This window comes from Euprymna scolopes, chromosome 19, assembly GCF_053919585.1.
Source record: "Euprymna scolopes isolate OS-2025 chromosome 19, ASM5391958v1, whole genome shotgun sequence".
NCBI lineage: Eukaryota > Metazoa > Mollusca > Cephalopoda > Sepiida > Sepiolidae > Euprymna > Euprymna scolopes.
In genome coordinates, this window is record NC_136500.1 from 53297830 (window position 1) to 53309276 (window position 11447).

General features: G+C 37.9%; 1 protein-coding gene across 1 annotated transcript in view; it reads left to right on the plus strand.

Annotated features, from left to right (window-relative positions):
* The window catches only part of LOC145303586 (protein Wnt-6-like), a 158292-nt gene extending 147311 nt beyond the window's left edge, over nucleotides 1-10981 (plus strand). Inside the window, exons 4-5 of the mRNA XM_080145131.1 lie at nucleotides 7381-7655; nucleotides 9838-10981. Coding sequence (XP_080001257.1) covers nucleotides 7381-7655; nucleotides 9838-10299 — 737 coding nt within the window. The 3' untranslated portion in view covers nucleotides 10300-10981. The remainder of the gene's footprint in view (nucleotides 1-7380; nucleotides 7656-9837) is intronic.
* The last annotated feature ends 466 nt before the right edge of the window (nucleotides 10982-11447 follow it).

Genomic DNA, 11447 nt, shown 5'->3' on the forward strand with positions numbered 1-11447 from the left:
GTAGGAAAATAAAGTGAAAAAAAAAAACAAAAAAAAACATCTGCAACGTTAACAGTTCGGCCACCAAGAAAAGTCCATTCCAGTTGTTTAGGAAAAAAAAAAAAAAAGACTACGGTAGGTCGGCGCGAACGTGAAAATATGTGAATTGTCCAGCACGCTAACCACTACGCCACAGAGCACTGCAGCTTAGTTTAGTGATTTTAAATAACTTCACATGAAAGAACTACGAAGCCAAACCGGTGTTCTCTTCTCAACTGTTCCTTGTGAACGATCCCCAAACGGTGTTAAGTGTTGGCAGGGGGAGGAGGAATTTATTAGGGAAAATATTTTACCACTTCCATTGATATTAACCGATTTTGGCCGTGACTTCTCAGCAGAAAAAGTATAGAAATCTAAGATTATCGAGGAATTTGAGAAATAATAAGCCTATAACACACCTCAGATATTGTTCTGCCGTTTGTGCATATTATATTTGCATGAAATATCTTGATTTTTAATCCTATTAAGGTCAAAATCAGACGGGAAAAAATGAGTTCATTTTATTTATATAGAGAAGAAAAGAGAACAGATAACAAATCAAATCAAAACCGGAAGCCTTTGATTAGTCGAAACCAGCATAAATTCTAGTAACCATCTTTTGGGTGATAATTACAGAATGAACGCTCTGATCAGTTTTGCATGGAAATTCCGGAAAAACAGTACCAAAGTCGTCGATAAAAGATTGCCCGCAAAAAGACGAAGATCAGCCTCCTCTCCATCAGATGAAATGACATGGAGACGAGTAAAACAGTCTTATCACTATTAATAACACTATTATAGATTCTCCAAAAATTGCGAGAGCCAAACATTTGAGATAGTCACGTTTCTATTAAGAGCTCGACTTTACTTCAGATATTGCTCTTCACTAGCTCTTCTGCAGGATTGTCTAGAAGCTTCAGAACCATGCCTACGAAATTGATGAATGATTGCGATGGGCAATGGCAGAAGCACAAACAGTTGAAAACTAGGGAGGAGAATGTTTAGTTTGTAACCGATGAGGAATAATTCTGTAAATTCCAACAAGAAGCCGATCCGTAACCTTATCAGCAGCATTCGGAGATACCAAAAATATTATCCCATGGAACGTCATATAGGAAGCTGCGAAGCCTATCCCAATCAGCCCTACTGCTGTTGGTCTTGGATATAACCTTAAACTATATCCGATGGTGAGGCCCCAGCTTCCGGGCTTTGGAGAGTGTGGAGCCACCTCTTAATTGTCATTGCTCCCAGGTCCACTCTGATCCGGTTCGGTAGTACCTGTTAGGGTCCCAACTATATTCTATTAAAAACTTTTTCTTCCAAATCACTGGATTCGGCATTAAATGACATAAAAAGGGTTGATATGCCGTAAAAACAAGCAACAAACCTACTGTTGTTAAACGTCTTTTTTAGGGAAGACGATATATAGAAAACTTGTGAGTAAATCAAGCTCAACATAAACCTGATGAGAATAACTTAATGGAGGTGTAGCGAATATAGAATAAGATTCAGGAACAGCAGTGAAAAAAGATAAAAATAAAATGGGTAAAAATAGTATCAGAAAGGCGTGTAGGAAAAGTTGACAATTAGAGACAAGTCACGAGACAGAAAATTAAGACAGATTTCACTAGCAAATTTGGAATGATGAGCATTCAACATCGAAGACGATGTTGCTTGACGAGTAAGTAAAGATGCATTATCAATGGATTGTTGCGAGGCTATATAATGCATGTTCACGACTTGGCAATAAAGAAAACCATTATACCAGTGTATATATATATATATATATATATATATATTATCTATTTAAAACAAAGTTTATACAGTAGTGAAATAATTTGGTAGTCACGTAAGGACGTGTGATAGTGGCTTGTACGTGTTGACCTCTGAAAGTGTGCACAAATAGGTTATTGTTCATACTTTACACGAGCGATATATAGCTTACATATAAATCTTGAATTGTTCATATTGTATTAGCTCTATATGTAAGCATCTTACAGGTAACTGTTTATACAAAAAATATGCAAGCCTACCTCGTGTTTCTGTTGTCGCTCTCCGAATGCATACTTATGAAGCGCGTGGTTTATACGTGTGCACGGCTTGGTGTCAAGCGAAAAAGAAAAAAGGGGACGGAAGCCTAATGTCAAACGTCGCCGGAAATACATGCGCCTCAAAACCGTGTGATGCCTGCACGTGCTCCGCCCCATGCTTGTTCTGTCTGTGTTTGATCCAGACAAAGCGAGTTTGGCAGGTCTAGCATCCAAAATAGGAGTCCCTCTCAGAAGGGGACCAATATAAAAAGAAATAGGAAGTGGAGTGTAGCAAAGACAAATGTAAATAGATAAAAGGTCACATGAGATTAAAAACTGAGAACATGTACGATGCGAAAAGAATAGCAGGACCATGCAAGCATGGAAGAGCAAATAACCGTCCACGTGTAGATCATTGCTATAAATACCAAGTTATTCGTATAAAGAGCAAGAATGTGAGGATATTTAAGCATAACAAGGACTGAATATTAGGACAGCTTGATCGGAAACCTCTGTTACTATCAGAAATACTGAAGTACTTGAGTGAATCTATAAGAGGATAAATGCTAAGGATATAACGATAGAATAACTAGAATAGATTCGGTCCGAAATAGACCCAACTACCAGCATTCCTACATATGTACCCCAAAACAGACCAACTAATATAAAGAATTTTAATGGTTACTAGACTGGCCGACAAATGCCTACTCCCAAACCAGTTATTTCGTTAATCAGAAACCAGTGTTTTTATCGTGACTTTTTGTCCAATGACTAAAGGTTGTCTTATCTTCAACAGCTAAAATACCAGTGACACTTCAGAAAATGCAGTGTCAAGAACGATTACAAAATATATGGGGGAGATATCAATTAAAATAAGATTCGATGTCAGGAACGACCAAAAACTAATACAGTTGAGAAGCATAAGAGAAAAAGTTAAAGCAATTCTTTGGTAAAACAAAGAAATTAAACTTGTATGATCCAAGTAGTGCAGCCGAAATAAGATTGACGTCCACAAAATGCCGTTGAAGACTTAAAAGTTGAATGTAGCGTCCGGTTTTGTTACAGACAGAAACATTTGCCAGTCTCTGCCATTAATACGAAGTAGCTGTCATATTGAATAGCGACATCTACTAATAATAGGAATGAATTTTAAACCAGACTAAGCAAGCGCATTGTTTCGGTAATTTACAGCAATTTACGTCAAGACGAACTGCGATTTCAGCCTCTCCTCTGTATCCCGTAATTTATCGAACTATAAACTGACGTCTGGTCACTTTGCTTTTTGCTTGTTTAGGTATCGGACATGCATTTCGCTTCTGTGCCACGTACGTCCTTCCATCACGTTATATCCAGCCACGTCGTCTTAAATTAAAATGTGACACTTCTGATAGTATTTCCTACTTAATTTAAGATATTTGCGAATTAATGGATCTTTTTACACTAATTTTTTTTCTAGAACTAGTTGATGACGTATAACACTTGATTTTTGTTAATTGGACGACGCGTGGCCTATTGGATCGGTGCTGGTACATTAAAACTTAGAACTGGTTCTAAAAATGTATTAGTGCAGCTCCCGGTGAATTAGCAATAAATGACTGCCTTTCAAATTAAGAAATATACTGAAGTGGAAATACCCCTTATATCAACGTGTATGCATTAAGTATTTCACGTTTCCTCTTTAGTAACTCCATTTGTTTACGTTGCATTTAGTTTTTTCCCCTTAAACTGTGATTATTGTTGAGCGAATTCTACTTCTGCATAGTGCTTACGAAGATCGTGCCTAAAGTTTGTCTGCTCTGACAAAATCCTCGTTAGTACCAGCTACACTTGAACTTGTGGGGTTGCAGTTTTTACCCATGACAAAGAGCATAGTAGCATCGGTTGTTGCATGTGCAGTCGGGGAAGGTAGGTTACACAAGCAGTATAATCGCGTTTACGCCATTAATTTGCAACTAAGTACCTGACCTGTCCTTGCTTGCCGAATTCTCCCAGACTATGACTAGTCCTGTTAGTCGTTATTACCTACGCTTACCACGGTAGGAACGAATGGTATTGCCGCTCCATTTACTCACGCAATCTAAAATATGTGCAAGTATAGAAAGGTCATATAACAGTGCAAAACAATTTAATTCTTTCCTATATAAATGAAAACATTTCTACCTTTCTTATTGTTCATTTTTATTTTATTTGTCCTTTAAAATTCGTTAGTTTTTCGCAAAAATTCGCATTAAACTATGACACTAAATTTCTTCACAATAAAAAAAGTTATAGAATTTTATTTCCAATTAAATATTAACACACTAGCGTGAAGCGCCCGGTCTTGCTGAGTCGTAAAATGCGTTTAAATATTTTAATTCATGCTTGTACCTAATATATATATTAGCGATTTAAGTTTTTTTTTTTATGACTCGGGTGCTATCAACTCGAATCGACACCAAAACATTTAGCACTTCAGTTGCATCTCTTAAAATCTTTTAGCACTCATCACAAAAATTGCCATCTTTAAACCCATACTTACAATATCTTAAACCAATACTTTTAAAAAGTATTTGTGGCAGTAGGTCTAAAAGAGCGCTTGTGGCAGTATCTCCAAAAAAAAAGAGCGCTTGTGGCAGTATCTCCAAAAAAAAAGAGCGCTTGTGGCAGTATCTCCAAAAAAAAAGAGCGCTTGTGGCAGTATCTCCAAAAAAAAAGAGCGCTTGTGGCAGTATCTCCAAAAAAAAAGAGCGCTTGTGGCAGTATCTCCAAAAAAAGAGCGAGTTTTGATTTCGTTCTTTGAATTCCACATGTGTTGCTCTTTAAATGCCGGCATGTTATTAAAATAACCTTGCAAAGCTACGATGTTCTTGGCAGCCAATTTATACACTGGTTAAGTAACCTTAATACTATTTCTCTTCATCTGGTCTTATGTTTGCAATTTCTAACATCAATTTAAATAGATAATCACGCTTCAGAATCACTAATTTAAATATTCAATGCACATTCTAAAACCTAATTTATTATTTTTTTTCGCCAACCATCTGTTTTTGTCATTAAATTCTGAATATTTCTTACTCTTGGAATACTAGGATTAGCAAATAGTTTAGTTCGCATTGCCTTTTTTAGTTTCTTTTTCCATGTCATTATGTTGAAATCGGATCTAAAATCGAGCACGACCCGCAAAGCATACATGGTTTGCAAACCTTTTTCGTAGCCAATATGCTCAGTAATAAATTTAATAAATTTTCCTGGCGTCGATATAGATAAAACAGATGTACGTTTGTCTGTAAATATTTAACCGATGAACTCTTAAACTACTAGTCGCATAACTCTGAAATTAACAGGAAATAGTAATACGTTAGGGATGTTTTATAACGATTAAAATTTGTTTGGATGCATGGCTAACATGTACTGAAATATGTGAGCAAGTTGAAATGCAAACTGTTAATTTTAACTTGCCGACATTTATATTACCTTTGAATCTGTGTAAATCAATTTAAAGATTGAAGTGGTTTTATTAAATTTGTATATGTTGATAGCTAAAACGGTAAGGAACGCGGCAAGGTTAAATGTTTTGGTCTTGAAATCACTCTTGTACACTAAATACTATATATTCAATTGAGTATTGTCTCTGTAATAATATATACGAGATCTGCACGTGTTAATATCTATTCCAGCGTATTTTACGACCAGACAAAGGTGAGCGTCATCCGCTAATCAGTCAATAAATTATCAGGTCATTGTGACCTTTCAAGTTCTCAAAATTTGATATAATCTTCGTTTGTAGTAATATCGCTCAAGAATGCATCTCCCATTTATTATATTCTAAGCCAAATATTATCTCCCAACGACGGCTCTGATACATTTAGAAATAAGATTTAGACAATAACTTATCGGTGAACGTTAAAAGTCGCGACCAGAGAGAAAAAACGAAACCATTTTTAATGCCTATATAGACTTATTGAGGAATCCTTTCGACTTAAAATCCATTTAGTATTACGCATGCAAATCTGAGAAAAGCGCGTATTAAATGTGTCAACATTATCTAGATATGACAAGTTCCACGTCAAATCAAATTCGCGTTATGATGATTAAACATATGCAGTAATGATTTGAAACTTTAATCTGTCTGTTGCAGATATTGGCAGTGTGAGACTCTTAAGAAAGCAATCCCTGTCATAGGCGTGCGTCAGATGCAGAGAGGTGTCATTGAATATCTCCATGCAGAAATAAAATAGAAATGATCACCATCCTCCGGTGCCTGTTAGCCTTTTCCGAGGCTGATGCAGTTCATGTTAGCAGTTAGATGAGCTTATCAATTTCAGAGATGGGAATGACAAAGTGTGATCCTGACTTTTATTAACTAACCATCAAACGAAGTTGGCAAAGGTGCATTGAGAATGGTGCTTATATCGAAAAGTTCTACACCACAAATGTCTTCGTAACCCTTAAGCTTTTGAGTTTTAAAAAAAAAAACAAGAGGCCTTACTTTTAGAACGACTCTTGTATATAAGAAAAAAAAGAACATAACCATTTTTAATTCTATGCAGAATTTTTTTTCGCGACCTTTGACGTTTGCGTTCATATAACATGAATATAACCACGCAGTAATTAATAGGATTCATTTTCAAGGGACGTAATTTAAACTAAGTGTTTGCTTTACAAATTTTTATTACATTTCAATTGTTCATTAATATCAGCACTTATTGTAGAAAAGTGTTGAGTGTGATAAAATCATTAATTCATTATGAAGCGTTTCAAATGATTATAATTTGGCAGTCAAGTGGCTGTTTGCGTCTTTTGTAAAAAGACTATGCCGACCTGTTGATTTAAATTTAAAAGAAAAAAAAAAGCAGTTTTTAATGCAATACAAACTAAAGAATCAGTTAATTACAATATCGTCAACCGAATTGCAAATGTATATTGCCGTGATTATTCACCTGAACGTTAATACGGGATCTCTGCGAGCATCAGAAGAAATGCCATTGTCGAATTCAACTTGATAGAACGGCATTATTTTTTGTCAGTGTCATTGTTCTCTAGGACAACCTGCTAGAGAAACTCCTTACTATGACAATATCCTGGTTTAAAGTATTCTAAGACAAATATTTAGATTTGTTTCCATCTTTTTACACTGCATGTTCCACTTTTTTTTTTTTTTTTTTTTTTAGCGGATAATATTGATTTGCTTAGAGTTTGTTAGTTTTTTTCAGAATTTCTCAATCTAAAGAGTCCAATTGACAAACACATAAATAAAACCATTTTTTCCACATAATTTTCCGATACTCCATGTGTTAAAACGTTGCAAATATTTAAAATACACAAATCTTCACTGTCATTTTTGTTTTTGCAGATTTAAGAGAAACTGCTTTTGTCTACGCCATTACGGCAGCCGGTGTGACTTATTCCGTAACGCAAGCCTGCAGTGCCGGTTCGCTGTTACAATGCACTTGTGACCGCAATCATATTCGTGACAAATCAACCGATGGCCAATGGGCATGGGGTGGTTGCGGTGATGACGTCGATTTTGGTTATTTGAAGTCGAAGGAATTCATGGACGCTCGCAAAAAGAAACGCTGCGACATAACCACGAAGATTCGAATGCACAACAATGAAGCAGGGAGATTAGTGAGTAAATTAGGTTATGTTTTATCTGATATATGTAAAACTTTGCTTGCTTTCTTAGGCGCCGTGTCTAACTTCGTTGCGAATGCCCTGTGTGTATATCTCTTCCGCTACTTTGCACGGGTTCTGTGTGTTTCTCTCCCCACCCTCCTTTGCACGCGCTCTGTGTTTCTCTCCCCACCCTCCTTTGCACGCGCTCTGTGTGTTTCTCTCCCCTCCCTTCTTTTGCATGGGTTCTGTGTGTTTCTCTCCCCACCCCCTTCCTTTGCACGGGTTCTGTGTGTTTCTCTCCCCACCCCCTTCCTTTGCACGGGTTCTGTGTGTTTCTCTCCCCACCCCCTTCCTTTGCACGGGTTCTGTGTGTTTCTCTCCCCACCCCCTTCCTTTGCACGGGTTTTGTGTGTTTCTCTCCCCACCCCCTTCCTTTGCACGGGTTTTGTGTGTTTCTCTCCCCACCCCCTTCCTTTGCACGGGTTTTGTGTGTTTCTCTCCCCACCCCCTTCCTTTGCACGGGTTCTGTGTGTTTCTCTCCCCACCCCCTTCCTTTGCACGGGTTCTGTGTGTTTCTCTCCCCACCCCCTTCCTTTGCACGGGTTTTGTGTGTTTCTCTCCCCACCCCCTTCCTTTGCACGGGTTTTGTGTGTTTCTCTCCCCACCCCCTTCCTTTGCACGGGTACTGTGTGTTTCTCTCCCCACCCCCTTCCTTTGCACGGGTTCTGTGTGTTTCTCTCCCCACCCCCTTCCTTTGCACGGGTTCTGTGTGTTTCTCTCCCCACCCCCTTCCTTTGCACGGGTTCTGTGTGTTTCTCTCCCCACCCCCTTCCTTTGCACGGGTTCTGTGTGTTTCTCTCCCCACCCCCTTCCTTTGCACGGGTTCTGTGTGTTTCTCTCCCCACCCCCTTCCTTTGCACGGGTTCTGTGTGTTTCTCTCCCCACCCCCTTCCTTTGCACGGGTTCTGTGTGTTTCTCTCCCCACCCCCTTCCTTTGCACGGGTTCTGTGTGTTTCTCTCCCCACCCCCTTCCTTTGCACGGGTTCTGTGTGTTTCTCTCCCCACCCCCTTCCTTTGCACGGGTTCTGTGTGTTTCTCTCCCCACCCCCTTCCTTTGCACGGGTTCTGTGTGTTTCTCTCCCCACCCCCTTCCTTTGCACGGGTTCTGTGTGTTTCTCTCCCCACCCCCTTCCTTTGCACGGGTTCTGTGTGTTTCTCTCCCCACCCCCTTCCTTTGCACGGGTTTTGTGTGTTTCTCTCCCCACCCCCTTCCTTTGCACGGTTTCTGTGTGTGTGTGTGTGTGCGCATCTCTTCCCTCCCTCGTTTGCTCGGGCTCTGTGTGCTTCTCTGTCCCCTAATCGCGCGCGATTGTGCCGTCTTCTTTTGCCTGAATATTTTAGTTTTGCTTTTGGGATAGTATCATACCGGATTTTATCATTGAATTGGCACATGCGTAAAACTAATAGAAATATGCCGGCAATTTTAAATGTACAGCTTTGAAACTTACCGATATGTCTCTAAGCGTTTTCCTCCATCCAGATTTTACTATTTGTTAATTTCAGTGTTATATAAAGTTGTTCAAGAGTTTATCAATTCAGTATGCACACACACACACACATAGATCTATTTTTATGATTAGAGTTCGTTTACTGTTGTAATATCTTGTATATAATGTTCTTCATAATTGACCGGTTTTAATTTTGTAACTTCATCACGTGCCTTACGTGGATCCACGAATCGAAAACCTTCGTAAATATAGCAAATTCGTATTCACGTTTGAGAACATGGAAAAATTGAATCTATAAAGGAACTTCACTTCTGTCTAATCAAACATGTATACCCTTTTCACGTGAAACTGCCAGATGAAACAATTTTCTATTTTTAGGAATAGAAAGCAAAAAGCAACTCCAAATCTTAAGTGAATATGAAAAATTATCGTCGTTTCCACAAAATGTCTTTTCAGTGTTTTTCTACATCGATTTATACGCATTTTTCTCTTAACTTTTCAGTTTGCAACGTATTCTTTAACTTCTCCGTTTTTAAGTGTTATTTTTTCTGTGAATGTTCGTGAAATTACTGACGACTCATAAATTAGTCCTATTTTCTTTTTTAGGGAAGGATAACTTGTTCAAGAAACGGTGATCGCAGGAGGACATAACTCATTCTCTGCTTGTCGCTATTGTCTCGTTTCAGGCTGTGAAAAACTACATGCGTCGCGTGTGTAAATGTCATGGGTTATCTGGCTCCTGTACGCTACAGACGTGTTGGCGAAAGATGCCTCTTTTCCGCCATGTTGGGAACCGGCTCAAAGAGAAATTCAAAGGTGCTGCTAAAGTGATCATCTCCAACGATGGGTTACACGTTATGCCCGAGGGTGACACCATTAAAAAGCCAGACCTGACAGATTTGATCTATTCGGAGAACTCGCCGGATTTTTGCCGTCCTAGTCGAAAGGCCGGGTCATTGGGTACGAAAGGCCGCATATGCGACATCTATTCCAGGGGTGTCGGCGGTTGCGACGTCCTCTGTTGTAACCGGGGATATAAGAAAACCTCTGTCACTCTCCGCGAAAATTGTAAGTGTCGATTCATTTGGTGCTGTGACGTAATCTGTCAAGAGTGTGTCAACAATAAAACGATTTTCACTTGTTTATGACGTCACATGATTGCAGGTGATAAAAAAGACGATTACTTTTGTATCTGAAATAGCGGAAGGGTGGGGGTGCCAACAGGTGGGACTGATGGAATTTTGAAAGCAAAAACTATTGTAAACAATTGCTTCGGAACTAATGAGCTTCGTATTGAAAAGTGAACTTTTATTTCGTCCACATTTTGGGGGTCAGTTTTTATATTTTTCGTTTTTTTTTTTTGTTTTTTTTTTTTTTTCGTCCTTATATAAAAATGTATTTTTCTTGAGGGGGATATGTTTCTAACAAGATATTATATAATTTGAAAGAAATATATAACAGTAACAAATTTTAAGAGCGGAATCTATTAGCAAAAGATGCTGCTTAATATATACCAATATTGAGGTAATCTATTCCTTACTTCCAATGTTTTCAACACGTATTAAACCGATGCGGACATAAAAATATACGATGAATCTCAAAGGGAGTAATTTGACTGAATAACACGGACAAAATCAAATTATCATCCACATTCGAATCCACCTTTTTTTTCTTTTTTTTTTTTTTTTTTTTTCAGAGAGCTGCTTTACGCGAAAGTTCAACAAACTAGGTTTTTAAAATATTTTTTTTCACCTAGTCTAAGTGATTGAATTCGATTTTTCTAAACGGCGGTTGAAAATAAGTTTTCAATAAATGGTATTTGTAAATATCTGTCGGAAGTATTGAGCGTTGTTAATAACTATATACATATATAAACAGATACTCACACGTGTACTTGAATGAATATAACACACACATATATATATATATATATATATATATATATATTCCATAAAAGCAAAATCATTGACCTGGATTTTTTTTTTACACGGTCACCACTTATCAAGGCCAGGAAGCCACTCAGGGATAAGGGTTATTGCAAGTACAGTACATTAGATTCAAACCTGTGCTTCCTTTTGGTTCCCTATTGTTGATGGACAAGTAATTATGCCGAAGGAAATTTAATGTGGTCCATGTTTGCAGAGACGTGCTAAAATAGTGTTTCGATATTTTGATCGTTGAATTTTATATATTCTTAATACCATAGATAATAACGTTTAAACGATTTTTAAAATTTACAATACAAAAGTGTGTGCATGTGTGTGAGACTTTAAAAATGATAAACAGAAAAACTATG